This window comes from Anabas testudineus, chromosome 14 (genome assembly GCF_900324465.2).
Source record: "Anabas testudineus chromosome 14, fAnaTes1.2, whole genome shotgun sequence".
Taxonomy (NCBI): domain Eukaryota; kingdom Metazoa; phylum Chordata; class Actinopteri; order Anabantiformes; family Anabantidae; genus Anabas; species Anabas testudineus.
Window position 1 is genome coordinate 15342666 of NC_046623.1, and position 19831 is coordinate 15362496.

Here is a 19831-nt window from a genome sequence, read left to right on the forward strand (position 1 = left end):
GCTGTTTATTGAACATTTGTTTTTATTTTTAAAAAAGGCACCCCTCAGGCCTGTATACATCCAACTTATAAAATCCTTCACACCAGTGTTACATTAAATAAACATGTGATTTATGCTCACAGCGGATATATTAAATCAGAGCAGCTCTGTAATTTCTCCATGTGTAATCATGATGTTATTGTGGCTTTTTAATTTCTCTGTAATTACTGGTTATGTTTGGAGGGCAAATAAATCCAACAGTAAATTCTCTCACTACATTTCAGCTAATTTAAACGGTGTCATAATTGATGAGGAGACCGCTCGGCCCGCCGCTGTTTATATAGAACAAGTGGTTGTGTCGCATCGAGCTGTAAATGAAAGATGTTTTCTTATGTGTCAACTGCACAAATGAATCGAACGTGTTTTAATAATAATAATTATTATTATTATTATTTTAGTTTATTTAAATATTACATTAAACGCAGGCGCCATAATGGCACAATAAGACCTAAAGAAAATCTAAATTATATTATATTATTATATTATGAGCACCGACCTTTTCTTTCTCGATGAAGTCCACGAAGTTGGTCCTCTCGATCTCCACAGGCTGACCCTGCCGGTCGTACAGAGCCAGGACGAAGTGGAAGAAGTTGGACTTCCGCAGGTTAGAGGGCGGCTGTTTCTCAAAGTGAGCCCGAGCCAAACCCACTCCACTGTGGACACACAGGCGAGGAAGAGTCGGTGTTAGAATGAGGAAGATTTTACTTCAGTAAACAAATATGAGGAGCTCCCAACCAAAGTGAATCCAATTTTTATTTGCTTCTTATAACTAATATTGTGGATTTGATGACCAAACTTTTATTTTTAAGAAAATCCTTTACTTATATATTTATATATTATAAAATCTAATTAATTAAATTTCAAACAGCTTTTTTAAGAGTTGTGTGTTAAGTTGTTGATCTGTTGAGGTTTGTGCACCTTCACATTCCTGCTTCTGTGGAACAAGAGGTGAATTTTCTTCTTGGATACAACTTGTTTGTTTGGAAAAGAATAAAGAAACGTGGATAATTCATTTTAAACATTTAATTATTTGAAATTTGGCTTCATGGTCATTAAACTTTTGCCAATTAACAGCAGAAGACGCACGGTTCGTGTGCGTAAAAATCTGAGGCACAACTACAACATGTTGCCATTAACTGTTCAGTATGTGAAGGTTAATTAGTGAGTTGTGGATTTAATTTGCCTAAGAATGTTAATTTCACAGATTATCTTTGCAGCACTTGAATCCAAATTTCTTCCTCCGAACAGCAGCTTCGTTTGCGTCTCCTCACGTCACAGCCACATGTCCTGCACAGGTTTCGGGCCCTGACAGAGTAAAACCACGTTGTTTCCATGTAGTGGCCGCGCTTTCTCCACCCGGGGAGAGCTCACCTTTGGGCGGCTGTGTTGGCGTCCAGCACGCCGCCCCCCTGCATCCAGCTCCGGACAGCGTTCATTCCTCCCAGCGGCTCCTCCTTCAGGCTGCTGCCGCTTCTCTGGATGCTCTCCTGGATCCCAAACATTAACAAACCTCCGAAGCTCGATGTCTGTCCCTCCGTGTCTCCGATTCTCTCCACCTCACAGTGCACTTGCTCTATAGATCCTTCACTTCAAGATGAGTAACGTGGGCGCGCTCCTTTCTGCTGCGTGCGCTTGGATAGAAACCAACTAGCAGACTCTTTATTCCTCTAATTTAAGTCCTATGGTGAGAGTAGGTGCTAAGACGGAGGCGAAATCATATATGATAGAATCCAAAATGTCCAATGAGTTAAACACAATTTTAAATCACCAGAAGAACCCCGGACACGGTCTGACCAGCGCGGAAAGGTGTTAAAAAAGTCACTCCTGGTGCGCTTAGAGATCCTCAGTTCAGGCTGTCAGACAGAAACCAGATCAGCTACCACCCAGATGAGATGTCATCATTATCTGACACTTCTTTCTTCCTCTTTTCGCTTTTTGCTTTCTCTTCTTCGTACTCAGCCCAGTGGTCCGGGACGTGTGCCGAGGTCCCGAACAGCTCTGCTTCCTGCGGATGATTCCCGAGCCCTCGCCACTCCGCTCTCTCTCTGAGGGAAACGCTTAGTGACTCTTACCAAAGGACTCTCTCTCTCTCTCTCCCTCTCTGAGAACCAAACACGGGCTTCTCCCGCCCCGGGGGGAGAGAGAGGGAGCTAGGATGGGAAGAGAAAGAGGGGAGGGGACAGAGTTGGAGGAGAGAAGAGGAGACGCCCCCAAACAAGAGAGTGGAGTCAGGTCCGCCCCGTGCAGCGGCCCCGGAGCACCTCTCCTCCTCTACGCCTGTCCCGGTACCCGGACCCGCTCCGTCCGTGTTTGGCACAAATGTTCCACTACTTAAGATCGATTCTGCTTCCGCACAAGCCTGAAACAAAAAAAGTTCTTTTAGCTTTTGCAGAGAAGAGTAAAGTCCTCGGTAGTAGAAAAGGGAGGTGGACACGTCTCCGCTGCAGGACAATCAGCACTTAATTATGTCAAACATCTACTTTTACGCAGGGCATAGAAAGAAATGTGCAGCCTTTGATTGGACCTTTAAGATGCATGAACATATTAATAAGGCCTCATTAATTTTTATAAAACAAACAAACTGTCTTTTTAACGAAATTAACTCTTGTCCTCCAACAACTTGTAATCTACAGAAGACTAAAACAACAGAAATCTTCTTTATAACAAACGGTGAATATCCATTATTAGACTAATCTTGGCTGCAGACAGTCCGTGAATCTGTTGGGAAACCTCAGCCTGCACATTTCCATAGAAGTTGTATTTAGACCCAGTGATTGGACTCCATCCTAGGAGCCGTATTTCACCGTCACATCATATCCATGTTGTCCATTGTGTTCAGTAGGCCTGCTTATTGCAGGCTAGCGCCGCGAGACACACAAACAAAAGTGACAATAACAATAATTAGCTCGAAATAACAATGAACATAATTGAGGATAATTGCTACCAGATTTCCCCGCTTTGTCTCTCCCTCTAGCACCATCTGTTATTTGAAACTATTTATCACACCGCAGAGAGGGAATCCAAACAAATTACAAATACTAATAGATAATTCCGTGAACTATTTTAAAATAAAGCTACAGCGCATTGATCTGTCGAAGTGCAAAAGGTCAACAACTTTTGTATTATTCAGCTGGCTGTGAAAATGATTGGCAGGACGAGCTGGCGCCGCTCCAGCCTTTAATTCCCAAAGGTGATTGAAAAACGCTCTTGACCTTGATTATGGAGAATAAGAGTCTTTTATGCTCCAGTTTCCTGCTTATAAGAGGAGAGGGACGCTGGTGGATCAGCCCGTATAGGATTTAAACGAGTTCACAGCTAAAAAAAAATTATATATATAAATATTTATATATATATATGAATGGGGGCGCGTTGAAATCGATCGGAGTGGGTGTTTAATCAAAAATATTAAAGAAGAGATTCATCTCTGCATGTCAGCTCATGCAGAGGCGAATGATGTACTAAAATAGAAGGTTTGCAATTTAATTTAACGACATTAAAATACATGGTGGCAGTTTAACGTCTTGAAAATATAAAAGCCCCAAATTTTTGGGGGGCGATTACGCAAAAATAACTAAATAACAAATCCATCCGCTGAAGCTGTGAGGAAAAGATAATGTGGACTTGAATACTCTGGAGTCTGTTTCAAAGTCTGATCAAGCCAAACACAAGAGATGCATCCAAGATCCAAGATTATTCTCTGATCCAATAAGTTTATTAGCTCATACAGGGATGTGAGAGTGCCGTACAGAACTAAATGCTGAGTATAAAAAGGCCACTTCCACGTGTTAGTCTTTCTTTAAAGCGTCCTTTAAGATGAATATTTACACATTGGTGACGTCTAAAGCGAAATTAAATCCAATTATATCTAAAATAATAAACCCTACTCTAATAATTGGCTATAGAAACACGCATGCGCCAGACAGGAGACCCTTTTAGATCAGGAACCACATGAGATTAAAAACACCACAACGCACTGTAGTGCGCAGTGAGTCCCTGCAGGACTCGGACTGGGCCGGTGGTCGGTGCGTGCGTGTCGGCTCCGACTCAGTCTAAAAGCAACACAGCAGCGCCCCCATGTGTCCGACATGTGTCGCTACACAGACACCTGGAGATCAGCATCAGGTGTCTCAGCTTATTCTGCTGTAAAATAACATGCATGCATGGTCTGTGTGTGTCTGTGGCGTTAAAGCACGTAATAATAATAAATTATTTGTAATATTTGACTTTCATTTACTGGTTCTATATTCATTTTCCTGTTCCACACTGTGTACAGTTACATGAACATGTATCTGTGTAATCTACTGTAAATCTACGTATCAATATGAAGTCAAGGCTGAGTCCAGAGAGGATGGTTCATTTTATTTCTGACATTCATTTTTGTAAATAACCAAGGCAATGCCAAGCATAAATTCCCAAACCAACCATGGAGCAGTTTAACAGAACACAAACAGCATTCAGTCTTAATTATGTGGTGTGTGTGGTATAAAATAATAATAATAATAATAATAATAATAATAATAATAATAATAATAATAAAAGATTCAGAGCCCTGAACATGAACAGGCTGTTTGAGGTACATCTCAACACATCTGTCAGTCAGAGGCATGCAGATTCAAAATGTTCTGAGAAAATAAAAGTGGTCAGCTCCATGCCAGCTATAGATTCCAGCGTTATATTTGCGTACATCTTCACCATAAGGTAAACCGAGTCTCAGAGACTTCTGGGGTTTTAGCTATTATACGGTCCATATCCAGATCTCTCCTCTGCTCAGTCAAACTCAATGGACAAATACATTAAAATCTAATATTTCAGTATAAGAAAATGCACTAATTAGGAAACAGGGGACACATTCGCTTGTTAACTCACAGGTACAGTGTATGGATTGAATGATTGATTTTAAAGTTGCATTTGTTTGGCACATTAGCACACAGACAAATGTCCTCAACAGTCACTGAAGCATTTTCAATTAAGTCAATCCGATCACTGACATCTCAGAGATGAACTGGAATGAAAATAATGCGTCTAAAGGTTCAAAATACAATACTTTCACAAGCTGTCTATACCTGGTAACCTATGAATCGGTTGTTTTTAAATATAGAAAACCTAAACAGTATTAAATATCAAGTTTAGATCATCTCCTAGACAGCTTTTAAAAATATCTCACAGTTCAGAGACTGGTGAGAAACTGCATCAATTGCAAATTCTCCAACATGGAGTATAAACTGATCAAATATACGTGGAATCAACAGCTGACAGGCATTTCTGCCAGTTTTCATTTACTATTACTGCAAAGCAAACTCATTTCGTTTCCAGTGACAGTTATCACCTCGTGGAGCATTTGACATTTTATCATGCACGACACAACTTAAATAATTCACAACAAAAATCTAATGTGTGTGAAACAGTTTGAACCTTTTTAACCATAACTACTTTGTTTTAGAGCGTGGAGTCGATAATAAAATGACAAGTCAGTTGAGAACACCAAGTCCTCATGTTCACCTTTCTGAAGAACATGTGCAAAATACAACAAACTCTACATTTCATTTCTTAAAAAAAAAAAATAAACACAAAGTTAAACAGCGTTGCTCAGGTTGATCCTACATTGTTCATGTATTCATTCTCAGTCCTGCAGCCAACGCTTTCGAAATGTCAAGGAAAAGTCATTCATATCAATAAGACCTTTAGTAATAGTGGTCGTAAGTAATACTGTTTAAGGGTAACTAGTGCGTCTCCTGTCCGTCTGCGCCATGCTGATCCCACTCCTCACAGTACAGGGCACTGGAGTGATCACACCAGCTTGAAGACGCGTCATACAGACCGGAGAAGCATCAACACCGGCTGGCCTCAGAGATCAGAAGGCATTGCTTCCCAAAAGCTTCCTAGTCAAACGTTTGCCTTTGTTCATGGGAATGTAAGTAACAAAGAACATCACACCGCTGGGAAGCTTTGAAGAACACAAGCCTTGATCTTATTTATCTATCAACACTCCTCTGGTTTAATATAGATGCCATACAGAGCGACATTTATATACATTACACACAAAGACTGGGCTGATTCCTCGTACACAAACAGAGGGTATTTGGTTGCTAACAGCCACAGAACAGCTTTGGAGCGTTGCTAATATAAATGGCATTAGTGCAAACTCAAAAATAAAAAATAAAAAAAAAAGATGGCAGAAGCATCTGTAGCAAGGTTAGAGCACACTTAGGGCAAATAAATGCTATGGTAACAGTGAAAGCGTGCAAGCTCTACATATAAGCGTGCATCAGGACGTAGCATTCTTAGGTTTTCATCTTTCAATTAAACACACAGACACGAGTCCTGTTCCATTTGCTATGCACAGGAGTGAGTGTGTGTGTGTGGTGAAACAAAAAAAAGCTATCAAAGAGCTCAATTTGCTGGTAATAAAATGTCATGGAGTGAAGTGACAGAGCAGCAGGAGCATAATGATGGTCTCTAGAAACTCAGGGGGGCACTGATGTGATTACATGGAGGGATGTGATTGGCCGTTAAAGAGAGTCAATCGCACGACTGACGGCAAACTTAGAGCAGGCTGTGTTTGTCAATCAGCTGAGTGTGGGAGGATGAGCACAGATGAGTACCATGAATGAAGTAAAGCCAACGACACAATGTTTGGGCTCCTTGCCGGCTCTGTGGGCAAAGTTACACTTCACATTTTTACATTTCAAATACAATCTGTGACCTCTGTTACATATCATCTACCTCTTGTGTCTTTCGCTTCATTGTTTTCAGCCCATCTGCACTGTCCAATAAAGCTGTAATGTAAAAATTACCTTAAAAATAACATCTCTGTAACAGTAATACAAAAGTTTGGCGACAATGAGGACAACTGTTTTTGCTGGGACCAGCCAAACAAGTTTGATTCAAACACTGAAGCAGTAGAATAGAGAAAGCTTTACACATGAAATTAATTAGTTATTTCATATGAACTCATGATTTGCTCACTCTGAACACTCTACCAGGCCACAACATGTTCCTCTACTTAGCACCAGGCTTCAGGTCATGTGATGGCCTTGAGAAACAACATTCAGTGTGTTAATGCTCAGTATTCACCAACACACATAACTATTGTCAACCAACAGTGAAAATCTGAACTCTTCATCACAATTCATAGAGACGTGTTGAATTTAAGAAATGTTAAGTCACGGTTTAAAATGCAACCATCAGTTATAGTCTATCAAGGATCTTCAAACCTCTAACCCATTCATCATGAGATCATGGCGCATAGAGGACTACAGTGAAAACCCAAACACTATCCAAAAAAAAGTACAGCAATGAAAGAGAAGCTGCACAAACAAAGGCAGGATGGGAGCAACCATCAAATGAAATGTCTTGGATTGAAATTAGAAGGACAGACGCTAGTTTGAGAAATGTCACCGAGTGCCTCATAGCAACGTGAAAATCTCTGAAACAGCAGAAATGAGGGTGATGTGCGAGACATCAGTTTCATTATTTCACATTTCATGGACATTATGTAGAACTCCCAGTTATTTTTGAGATGAGATGACCGTTTGCCCATTTTGTGTTGAACAAGACCCGAAAAAAAAACTAAACAAAGACACTGAAAAGCCCACCCTCATGAAATCATTGCTGGCATGAGTCAAACTCTTCATGAGACACATTTAGATCAACTGTTCCAAGAGAACTGCCTAAAAACGGCAACATACTGTGAAGTTGAATCTCTGTTTTTTCTTAGTGGTGGGCATCTGCTTATATTCTGGTATGAATGGGTTTGGAGTTGAATCTGACGAAACAGTCAACTGCTGGACAAGTAGGATACAGGCAGATTAGATTCAGTGGTTATATGTGCATGCATGTATGTTGTGTGCTATAATGGGACTCAGAGGCTGCACGGAAGTGAAGACTGTTCCTCAGAAGGAGAAGTGGCCTGGTCAGGCTGTGATGGCAGACCAGCAGAGGACCTCTGGTGATGCAGTTGGTCTGAGGCAGGGTCATGTCCAGCAGGGGTCAACTCTGTCTGGGCCAGTAGCTGTGAGGGCGAGTGGGAAAAGGTGGCAGGGGTGGAGGTGGGCGAGAGAGATGAAGGAGAAGAGAGCACGTCCACCATATCACTTAAACAGGAGGACGATGAAGGGAGGTCAACTGTGGATGACTGGTTATGCAGAGAATCAGTCACAAGTGGAGAAAAAGAAGAAGATGCCGATGATGGGGAAGATAAGGGTACACCAGAGGAAGAGGGAGATGTTTCTTCTGACAACTCTGTTCCATCCTCCTTCCTGTCATCTTTCTGCTCCTTATTTAGTGGAGCTTCTTCCTGTCCGGCAGGGTTCTGATTGGCTGCAGGAGTGTCTTGATTGGGGACACCGGTGGCTGTAGATTGGCTCTTGAGCTGTGAGTGGCACAGCGGACACGTCTCCTGCACATAAAGCCATTTCTTCAGACAGCCAGCGTGGAAGAAATGACTGCACGGAGTGATCACAGCATTGTTCATGTCCTGGAGGGAATGAGAACAAAACCACAGCACAGATTGTGTTGTTACACTTCCTTTGACATCACATTTTTTAAACCACTTTGGTCAATACTAACGCATATCAAGCAAAATGCTACATTAGTCTAGCTGCAACTTGAACCGTGAAATAAATCCTTGGTTGTGTTCTCTCTTTAGATCTACACAAACACCAGCTCATACCTGGTAGCAGATAGCACAGATGTCGTTGTACTGTTCCAGCTGTGTGTTGCTTGCTGTGGGGAGGCTTTTGATCTTGTTTACAGCATCTCTCCTGAGCAGGAAGCTCTGCCAGCCCAGCTGGGCTCTGAGCCAGACATTATAGTATGAGTGGACCAGGATGATGGTGCTACCCATCACACTCCACTCCCCAAACACAGTCTCTGACACACCATAGCACACCACACACACAGCAACCTGGCAGGAGAGAGAAGAGAGAAAAAAAAAAAAAAAAGATATTAGTGACAGTGAGGCAGAGATACTGATGTCATATTATATGACACTGACACTGCCTTCTCAGCTGAGCTCTCTAGAGATACTGTATACTGTGTTTGTGTGTTTGGAACACTTACCAGGAATTCCAGCAACCGATATGTCCCATTAACACAATAAATAACTTCATCCATGTTCTCTACTGGAGCCTTACGAAACTCTTCCACCATGAAGAGAATGTAGATGAGAAGAGTACCGAGAACCTGTTGGTGAAGAGTAAACAGTTTTCATTTAATGCAATTCAGTAATTAATCACACAATTCAAACTGTTGATATCAAATTAAGCAGTATATATTTAGAGTGACACATCCAAGAAGAGGGTGTGCATGTTAACCTGCAGTGAGGTGAGGATGGAGGAGGATATGATGATTAGAAGCCAGAAGTCCATGTGGAAGAACTGACAGATCATGTAGGCCATGTAGGCTGGAAAGATCAGCAGGAACAAGCACAGAGACACTGCTCGAAAGTGCTTCCACAAACTCCTAAACAGATAGTGAAAAGATGATTAGCTTTTTCTGTAGCCGACACATACTGAGCAGATACTACTTCATTTCATGCGTTTCTGTCCACTTTAAGAGAAGACTGTCAGCTACAGGCAAAGTTAAAATGAACATTTTACAATTTACTTGGCACAATATTTGTTAGTTAGCAATAAATAATGTCAGATGACTGATATATAGCACTTCATTTGTTTTACTAAAACAAGCTGTATGGTGTTTTTATTGTACTTGTCTCTGGATGCTCCCAGGGCCAGGACGATGGGGTCTGCTATTTCCAGCATGGACTGCAAGATGGAAGCAACCACAATGAAGAGGATGATGGAGAGGAGGAAGGCTCGATGGATGACCTGCAGCTCAATGAGCCCAGTCTGGACTGCAAGGATCAGCAAGGTGATGCCTTCTGTCATTCCCCTACACAGAAATAAAACAAAAAAGTTATTAAAAGAAACAAAAACCACACACACTTTCAACAGAGCCACATACACCGCGACTGACCTGTGCATGGTGTTGTCATTCATAAAGGCTCTATAGCCTTGTAAGTAGAACTTGCAGAGTGTGAGGACTCCCAAAGCGATGAAGGACACAGTGAAAACCAAACCCAGCAGGGAGTAGGGTGTACTACAACATTCTGCAATGCTGAAGACAAGGAGGCAAAGACGAGAAAAAAAATGTGATTAGTCGTGGCTCAGTGATAAAATGTAAGTTTATTTAGCTTTGCTGAAGGTTTAGTTTCTAGCACTTAATTAATATACTTTCTATTAGTGTGTGTGTCAGACTTGCATTGGTAATTGGTCCCTAAAGCACAATTAAAATTACTGTGTTTTTAATGATAAAGTGAATAAACTACTTTAAAACTGTGGTATGCAAAATACTTTAATTGTAATAAATTGATTTGGAACATCACAAGGACATCATAATCTGATGTCAATATACAAAATGCTGACATTTGTTTTTGTAGGCTAGTATGTGGCTAGAGTGCAGAAAAGAGGCTAATCATTTTCATTCAGACTGAACAACATTTGAGAGTTTAATTACCAGTTGGAAACTTGGTTGTCAGCTCAACATAAATTTACAAAAATCACATGTCTTAACACTGTGTCTCCTCTGAGAACACTTCTCTTGTTTGACTGAAGCATATCTTAGTCTAAGAAGTTCTGCTCTGAGCTTACCTGGTAAGAAAAAGAAAAAGGAGTCGCTCCCTTGAGGTAGGCTGGTCCCTGGTGCTGAAGTAAGAGTAGATCTGCAGGGCGAACAGCAGCAGCCAGAAACACATAAAAAGGACCGGAAGAACCAACTGGTTCCATAGAGACATACCCAAAGCTAGAAGTCCGTACACTTCCACCACCTGGGGGACAGATGATAATTGGCATCATTAATATTACATATATGGAAATCGCTCTGGATTGATATAGAACAAAATCCTGTCAGAAAACCAAGAAGATTTACAACATTAGACATAGTAATAATTTCTTACCTGAGCCAGCTCCCTGTAAGCAGTCTTAGCCAGATTATATGGAACCAGTAAATTAGAAGCCAAAAAGTAAATGACTTCCAGGCCCGTGAAGATCGTAGAGAACTTATTGATGAAGACAATGCTCTCCAGTGGGACAAGACACAGTCTTGCCACTAGAGGGAGGAGGTGAGCAGAGAAAAGCCAAATTCTCTTGGTCTGCATCACACAGGAACACAGCGTACATACCACGAGCTGACCTGAAACAAGATGTATGTTAACACATAGATAAAAACAGATGAGTGGGTGTAAAAATGCACAAATACACACAATGTGATATCTAAACTGTTTTTGTTGGTTGTTGTAGTATTTTTTCTCTGTGTCCTGTGAGATAATTGTGGCTTTCCTACAGTGGTGATGACAAGGTCACTTTTCTATTTATTCCCTTTAATATCTCTGCAAAATTGTATCTTTGTCAGCACAACTGCATTATTTTTGCTTCCTCAGGCTTTTGCTGTGCAGTGAAAATGAAATTCTGTATAGTCTATTTATAGCACAGGAAACTCCATCACTACTCTCTAACAAAATGAAACAAGGTCCTTCAGACCTAGAAACAGCAGCACTTTCTAATTAAAAAATGATCTCACTTTCACAGTTTTACGAGTAGCAGTTAATCTTCACTGAGATCTATGCTGACAGAGACTTTACAGGGATGTCTTAACTACACTTCCACTATTAAAACTATTTGTATTCTTCCTCTGGGCCAGTCAAAGTAAATTAATAGAGGAACTACTGAACTGCATGTTCCTGATTATATTTGTGCACAATACAATAAAGCTTTGTAATGTATATAGTTCCAGTGTGTCTTCAAGCATTCATGTGTAATATCATACCTATGAGTGCAGTGGTGAATCTGTTCATTGAAAGAGGTTCCAGGTAGACAGGTCCTTCATAGCCAGACTCCAGTTCACTGCGAACATAATCCCTGACAAAGAAAGGTCAAAATGCTCAATTTACAGGGAAATCTATTGTTAATTATAACATTATATTGAGCTATAGTATAGCTCGACCCACGGGAAGAATTTCACGAGCCATTATATACATGTTGTGGGTAAATACCTTGAAATAAGATACAACAGTTTACATTGTGTATAGTCACTAAAGGCACTAAAAGCTATGGTTTCCTTGCAAATCTAATAAACTATTACACCTGAAATAAATTACCTTGCAGAATAAACCTCTGAATTCAGATGTCTTTATTCGTTTGCAAATAATATGGGCCCCAGGTGCAATGGCACCTTCAGGACATTCACTACACACTAAAGTGAAGGTGAGATAATGGTTACTACAGCTTGATGCACCAATGTGAAATTTCAGAAACAATAATCATAACTGATAAACTGTTTTGACTGTGCACTGTGTCACTTCTTTCATCTGCCCCTCTAAACTCTTCCCTTTGCTTCATATGGCTGTTTAAAACGTCTTGTGTTGTGTGTGGTGGATTAAGAGGAGACAGCGAGTTGAACATAGGAGGAGCAAAGGCATATTTCTGCAACTCCAAACACGCTTTAGCTGTGGACCCGGATGATTTCTTCATCTGCAGTGTGTGCAATAATGTGCTGCATTATTCAACATTACTATCAGCTGAAATTTCAATACAATAACTAAACTGTCTTCATTATCAGCCACTGATATTGTGTGATTCTGTAGTGTATGCAGTATGTGTATACCTTGAGACTTGGTGACCAGCAAACAGCAACAACGCTGTGAGGACATACAGGTAGAGTTTAACCAGGTGCTGACGAGGCAGAGTGAGGAGAACCAAGCTCAGAATGTAACCTGTAAGACAGTCAGACATACAGACTTAAAACAACTGATATGAGATGATTAGGGGGTGGATAATCAAGTATGAGATAAAAAGTGTAATTACATTAGATTTAATATAAAAACATCCCTAAAATGTGACAGTATAAATCCAAAGGCAGGGCCAGCTAAAGCTGCTCAGTTGGTAGAGCAGTCGTCTATAAACCCCAGAGTTTACTGGTTCGATTCCTGGTTCCTCCTGGCTATATATCGAGGTGTCCTTGGACACCGACACCACACAGTAGCGTCGTCATCTACTGCAGCTGTCCAAACAACAATTTCCCCAAAGGGATCAATAAAGTATGTCGTTATTATTGTTATTATTCATACATGAATGAAACCAGGCTTTGCAGCCCGGCTCACCCCAGCAGGCTGCACTACTGGGGAAAGACAAGAGCTCAACTTTATGCAAATTGTTTGACGCAGTGTGAGCAACAGCCAGGTGTGATTATCTTGATTCCAACTGAAAGTTAGTTACTACGCAACTCAATAAAATAGAGGAAAAGTTGATCATCACAATACTCAGCTTCTCAGATCTGCAGATGGTCTTTAATTAGTTACTGGGACATAGAAACAATGTGTGGAATCACATTACTGATATTGTTGTGCTTTTGGTGGCAGCAAATACATCAAAAAACAACTACAAATTTCCCTATTTGCAGACCACATCCTCTTTTCAATCACAGAAATGATATACTGACACATACTGTGAATTTGAGTGTGACAGATGTGTCTTACGTAACTGTACTGTCAATCAATCACTGCTGCTGACAGGCTTATCATACAACCTAAAACCATGTCAGCAAAAGTCCATAGAAACTGTTACTTTGGTTTTACTGTCTCTCTTCCCTCGTACTCGTTCTGTCCACCCACAGCACTCATCAGCACATACCAATCCTACTGGCTCATTAACTAACTTCTGCCAAGTCTGAGAACACACACATACAGACGTATAAAAATAAGAAAACACAGTAAACTAAGCACTGTAGTAGTCTGTTTTCATTTGGCTGGCCCAATCACAGCCTGACCGTCAAACTTGCTCCGTCTACTTCACGCTCACTAGAAATACACCAGACTGACATCCTGTGCTGCAATGACAATATTTTATTTGTGGTAATCTGATTCAAGGATCTTTACTCTGAGAGGTGTGTTCTGGGATTGTTGTTTATCATCAAGTGCTTTGTTGTCATTTAGTTAATTGTCATCTTTCCTTTAACAAGTAACAGCTGTTGAAATGGTATATAATTACCTTCACATATAAGTGGAACTTATTTGTCACCAAACTGGCAACCACTCAGTCACAGTTCAATCCAGGGACAGAGTTAAGAGTGTTTTAAAGCCATGCTTCACCACACTGGGGAAAATTTGCTTCACTATTGAGTTTTTGCCAGCTTTTCTGCTGACTGGCTGATTGTAGGTAATGGGTAATGCATTTCTTTAAATTTAAAGTAAATTTTATTGTTTCTGTCATCATACCAAACAATCACTTCCACACGTTGTGAATCACCACAAAACACAACCATTTCAACATGACCAGGCTAGGTACAGAAGATTGTTTCTGCACAATAGAAAAAAACACTAAACTAACCATGCAAACACAACCAATTCTGTTACAAATGTGTCTGACAAAGCTGATAAAACAGCCACTTTCGCTGATAACCCAGTCAAATAATCCAAATAAAACAGTACAGTAGGCCATGATAACTTGACAGATAACTGACTTACCAACGGCTACAGTTCTGTATACATGTCTTATCAAATGTGTAAATTGCTATGTAGTGCAGACACAGCAAAGCATTTGTATAGTGTGTTTGAGGAAACACTTGTACTGACACAGTGAGTGTTTGCGTGAGAGACTGACCTACGTAGTGCAGGTAAAGTGCCAAGTATTTATACTGGAACAAGGGATTGTTGGAGAGGCTGGAGCGCTGGATCTTCTGGAAGAAGGAGCTGACGTCCCAGCGGTACAGGACATCCAACAGCATGATGCTGGGAACACGCAGACCCACATTTAGCACCGCCTCTACACGGTCCTTCACTGCCATGGCTTCAGCTTAACCTCTGATTCGCAGGCAGAACTGACCACTAAGACGGGATGTTAACAGTGGGTGCGCTGTAGAGAAAGAGAGAGGAGGCAGAAAAAGGAAAGAAGGGATTTTGATATAATGCAAGAAAGACTGAATGCCATTCAAGAGGATAAGAGCAAGAAATAAAATAAATGCTGCTTTGTCGTGAAACAGAAAATAGGTTTTATCAGAAGCAGCAGAAGTGTACACAACACACAAACTGCTAATTTAAGATTTAAGATTTTATTCTTAATATTAAAATGTTGTATTTGAAATAGACGACTCAAAAACACCAAATGTTTCCCTGAGTTTGGCAGATGGCTGTTAAATTCACCATAATATCAGTTATATGAACAAGATGTAATGAAGCTATTCATATGTCAGGCTGACAAACCAAACAAATGTACTTGCTAAATCACTGAAATACTGATATTTATATATTCAATAAAACGAAAGATGTTAGCACAATATGAGCAAGTCAAACTACGCAGGCGGTTTCACCTGGTTTAGAGACTATGAAACTAAAATGCCACCAGGCCAATTAATAAAACACCAGAATGAAAAAGATTTCAGTGGAAACAGTGAGAAAGACATTTTAAAATAATAAACACACACCAATAAAATGACTTCAAGCTAATACCAGGCTATAGAAGAACAAGAAGTAACAATAACATAACAACAGAGGTATAAACATGTGTGTTTAAGAATGTGATGTTAGTGGTTACAGTTACACCCTGAAGGTAACGTGTATTAAGTACACATGACTGAGAAAAATAATCATGGGAAAAGAGGTAGTGTGGAATGGGATTTGCCATGCAGAATATACAGGAAGTACACAAGCAAACAAGAGACGAGTTCATGTGTATAAATACAATTAATTGTGGTGAAAAGGAGCACTACCAATGTAAACATTTGCAGTGTTTTCTTGATTAGGGGCTTATTTGAAGCTCATACGGTTGTTAAATTATTTTGTTCGGACATTATGTGTGATGCGTGGCTGGCGACAAGCTAAGTCCAATATCCTGGAGACAAACATCGACTGCTGCGGAAATACACACACTAGAGTTGGAGTTACTAGTTTCCAGGCACATAACAAAATATTGCTCAATTTAACAGACAACACATAAATCATTTCACATTAATTTCTGAGAACTGCCCTTGTTCCACACAGTAAGCAGCTGCACAAGCAACTATGAAAATACACTATGTGGTAACACTCTCAGGTGCACTTATGCAGGACCAACTCAACATTAGGAGTGATAAATGAGGTACAATTGCAAAGTCTGCTTAATAAAATATTAGACGTCATTGGTTTTCTCACACAATGTTCTTGTTATATTTAAATTGGCATATTTTAATTGAAACAGACACAGAGCAGTATTTCAGACACAGGGCAGGTTGCCCTAGAGCTTATTATTATAACTAATTATTTAGTCAACCAATGCCATCACAGGTTGTGATCATGCCCGTTAACTGTGTGTTTATATCAACAAGAAATGGCACACAAGCTGTGGTTATATCTAATCACTGCTCTCAGCTCATATAGCTTTTTACAGGGAAGTGCTGTCTATACTATTTGCCTTAGGAATTAAACGCTGTTAATGTAGCAACCTTCCTGCTTCTATGGTGCTAAGAAGACAGAGACCCTGCACACGCTGTATAGCAGCATCAGCAATCAATAAACAGTACAACCTCCAATAGATTTTTCATCATTGCTGGTGACTTCAATCATGCAAATTTAAACAGCATATCAAGGTTGCTACAAGATGGAAAAACAACAACATCCAAGTTCATGTCCAAGTTGTTGCTGATGAAGGTCGAGTCTGACTCACCCATAAGTGCTGCTTGTTATTATAATATTGACATTTTTATAATATTGTCTACTTTTTGTTTGTTTTTCTACATGTTTACTGTTCTGTGCTGACCTGTTTCATGTTGCACTGTGAATCACAAAGAATGGCATTACATTTATCTGTCTTTTCATGCACATATGGGGAAATAATGACCTAGAACTTGAATTTGAAAATGCTTTGTGTAGTTTGTTTATTTACACTTTTAAATACCCTCTAAGAGCAGGCAATGTCATAATATTAACCCATGAACATATATAAAGAAATTCAATTGAGAAGTAATTTATTTATTATAAATATCTCTAATACAAGAGCCACCAGATGGGATTATGGCTAGAATAGAACTGTCCTGAGGTACTGGAAAATCTTAAATCTAGTTCTGCCATAAAGCTGTCAAGCTCACTGATTTGTGACACTGCCCAGCAGCGATGGCCTAACACAATCAGAAATATTGAAAAGGGACACATACTTCAATGTGTGAATAGTACTGCAAAATCTCTCATGGTTAACATTTCTGTCATCTCAGGGTCATCAGTATAAACTGTCAAGTCACCAAACTATACTGTTTATACCTGCATAAACTTAGAGAGTAATTTTTTTTTTTTTATTTCAACTTCAGTTTACTTATCTCCTTGCATCCATGACTACATACAGAAACTAACGTGATGCATATTTTTCCAGAAACTGATTAATCCTACATAAATGTAATTGTGGTGAATAAATGTAAATCAATCAAATTTCAACCTTTAAAAGAGGACAAATAGTAATATGCATATTGTTGCTGTCAGCTTGAGTGATCCTGCTACAGCTTCCATGTTAAAATTGTTCAGGACACCTAGAACATGTAACTTGTTAGCTAATGTTTGCTAGTTGGCTGGTTGGCGAGTGTGTTAACATTGCTACTAATCAAAGTTAGCTATCTTATACAGAGAATATCAACAACAAGGGCTAAACATTCTTTGCTCTTGGACTTATGGACTTCCAGGAAAGAAAAATTATTGTTAACCAAGCTCTGGCCAGCAGTATTACAGAGAATTTGTAATTTGAACTAAAATGTGTAAATAATTAAACTCAACTCAACCATAATCAAGCAAAACTTAATAATATAAAAAAATATACTAAAGAAACTTCACAAACAAAAACAGCCGATAAAAAAAAGCTATATTTCTATCCCAAGATTTTCATCCATCACTTACAAGACAAGTTTCCAGTCTGTTTATAATGTTTTAATGAGACTTGTACAGAGTTTCCATCTATTACTAACCCTGCAGCTCGGGACAGGATTCTCACAACTTACATAACCGTGAAATCACCACGACCATCACCGGCCAGAAAGAGATCACTTCGCAGAATCCCAGATTATATAACGCGTCTGTCTACCACTGTATTTTTATCTGTCGTAACCCATTAATAGTAACAGTGTATGTTGTGACAGATATTATCTAAAACTACTCTCTCTCTAACATCATTGCTTGCTTAACTAAAGCACCTGCATTGCAAACTTTACGGATAACTGTGCTGCATCGACTGTAGCATGCCATGAACTCTAGTAACCCCTCAGTCCCGACGGAAGAAAATCTAACAGCAACGCCGCAAAAGACCGCAACTAGACTGGCTTGTTTAAAGCAGTATAATCTATAAGGCTGGCAGTAAAAAGGAACACATTCGGTTACTGTATGTGTAATCTGTCTAATTGGTAATACACCTATAACCCTATCACAATGTACGCGTTGTGCAGAGATGATGAACTGCATCGAGCAGACAGCAGGCACGGTGCCAGTAATTCAAGCTAACGCAGTCAGCTAACATTTCGCTTTCAGTTAGCGACCGTCAGCAAATAAGCTGAATACAACATAACGAGATATAAAATCCCACCCTACACACAAGCTCGAACCTAACGCTTTCACTTTAGACGCTCGTATAAGCATGAAACTAGACAGGTTAAACATTTTAACCTCGAATAGCCACTAAGCCTAACTGTAGCCTACCGTTAACGCTAGCTAGCAGGCAGACTATGGCGACCAGCCAAAACTAACAAGAAAAAAGGAGAACTTACATTTGAAGAGCGATGTTCGCAATATGTACAACGATTTCGGGGTGCTTTTCGGGTCGGACAGCGACCATTTTAACTTGGCACCGCCCGAGTTAACAGCCCTTTCGATGAAGGCGCCTCACACTCAAAAGATGTGGCCCATCCGCTCATCTCACCTAGCAGCCATTATCCAAACTACCAAGAAGGATCTACTGAGCATGCGCAATCAACTCAGTCCATTAAATCCTGTGGCTGCTCACTTGTTCTTTCTGTAATGAAAAGTGAAAATAGTTTGATCTGATCAGACGCTTTACGAAAGAAAAAGTGCTCATGTGTTAATGTAACAGCACTTCAAAATTCTACCTGAGTAGAAATAGCCAAGGGTTTTGGAGAAAAATGCATTTTAAAGTAGAAAATAAAATAAAAGTAGCTAGAGGCTATGCAAAATGCTATAGTGGCCACGTGAATATTTTGCTAATATTATAATAATATATATAAAAAATAATATTAGACTAATATTTTTTTGACATTATGATTAATATCAAATGTACACTGACAATTGTGATAGTTAAAAGACATCAAAGAAGAAGGAAGTGAGGTATGAGAGTACAAAACTTACATATCACATTTGCAGTCAGTAATTATGTATATAAGTAGAAGATGAGAAGCAATGTAGGATATAAACAGAATTTTGTAATATTGGAAAGTGATAATAAAGGGATTAAATGAGACGATAAATATGTAAATTGAATGCACTGTACTGCTTGTGATCAGTTGTTAAGATCAAGTTTAGGATGAAGAGAAAGGGGCCTAGTGAATTTGTTTTCTATTAATAACACACGCAGATACTACTTATCAGGGAATTCTGCATGAATGTTAATGAATAATCAAATACCCAAATAAAAAATACACGAGCTGCGAAAAGCAGCTATTTTATCTTTTTAGTCACTGCAACATACAAATCAGTAATTTGCTTGTCCTAGTTTCTCAAATATGACTATTTCCGGACTTTCTTTGTTTTTGTAGATAACAATAAGCTAAATACAGTGAA

General features: G+C 39.6%; 2 protein-coding genes across 4 annotated transcripts in view; both read right to left on the reverse strand.

Annotated features, from left to right (window-relative positions):
- Nucleotides 1-2099, reverse strand: part of LOC113170697 (transcription factor COE1-like) — a 68270-nt gene extending 66171 nt beyond the window's left edge. For 2 of the 3 annotated variants that reach the window (XM_026372896.1, XM_026372894.1), the window contains exons 1-2: nucleotides 1411-1541; nucleotides 536-692 (exon numbers count right to left, since the gene is read on the reverse strand). In XM_026372896.1, the coding sequence (XP_026228681.1) occupies nucleotides 536-692; nucleotides 1411-1541 (288 nt within the window). Of the gene's footprint in view, nucleotides 1-535; nucleotides 693-1410 lie in introns of all 3 variants that reach the window. The other variant, XM_026372895.1, reaches the window with a different exon arrangement.
- A 2278-nt stretch (nucleotides 2100-4377) lies between these two features.
- LOC113169657 (RING finger protein 145) lies at nucleotides 4378-18970 on the reverse strand. Its single transcript, XM_026371243.1, has 12 exons — nucleotides 18805-18970; nucleotides 14694-14945; nucleotides 12700-12808; nucleotides 11863-11954; nucleotides 10994-11229; nucleotides 10689-10864; nucleotides 10015-10155; nucleotides 9748-9930; nucleotides 9354-9501; nucleotides 9100-9222; nucleotides 8711-8944; nucleotides 4378-8515 (listed from the first exon to the last, which is right to left on the reverse strand). The coding sequence occupies exons 2-12, from the start codon at nucleotides 14875-14877 to the stop codon at nucleotides 7901-7903; spliced, it is 2241 nt and encodes a 746-aa protein (XP_026227028.1). The 5' UTR covers nucleotides 14878-14945; nucleotides 18805-18970; the 3' UTR covers nucleotides 4378-7900.
- Between the last annotated feature and the right edge of the window lie 861 nt (nucleotides 18971-19831).

Coding starts and splice junctions, on each gene's coding strand:
- LOC113169657 (XM_026371243.1), bottom strand. CDS start 14,877: ATGGCAGTGAAGGACCGTGTAGAGGCGGTGCTAAATGTGGGTCTGCGT. Junction 9,931..10,014: donor AATGACAACACCATGCACAG/GTCAGTCGCGGT, acceptor ATTTCTGTGTAG/GGGAATGACAGAAGGCATCA. Junction 8,516..8,710: donor TCTGTGCTATCTGCTACCAG/GTATGAGCTGGT, acceptor CATTCCCTCCAG/GACATGAACAATGCTGTGAT.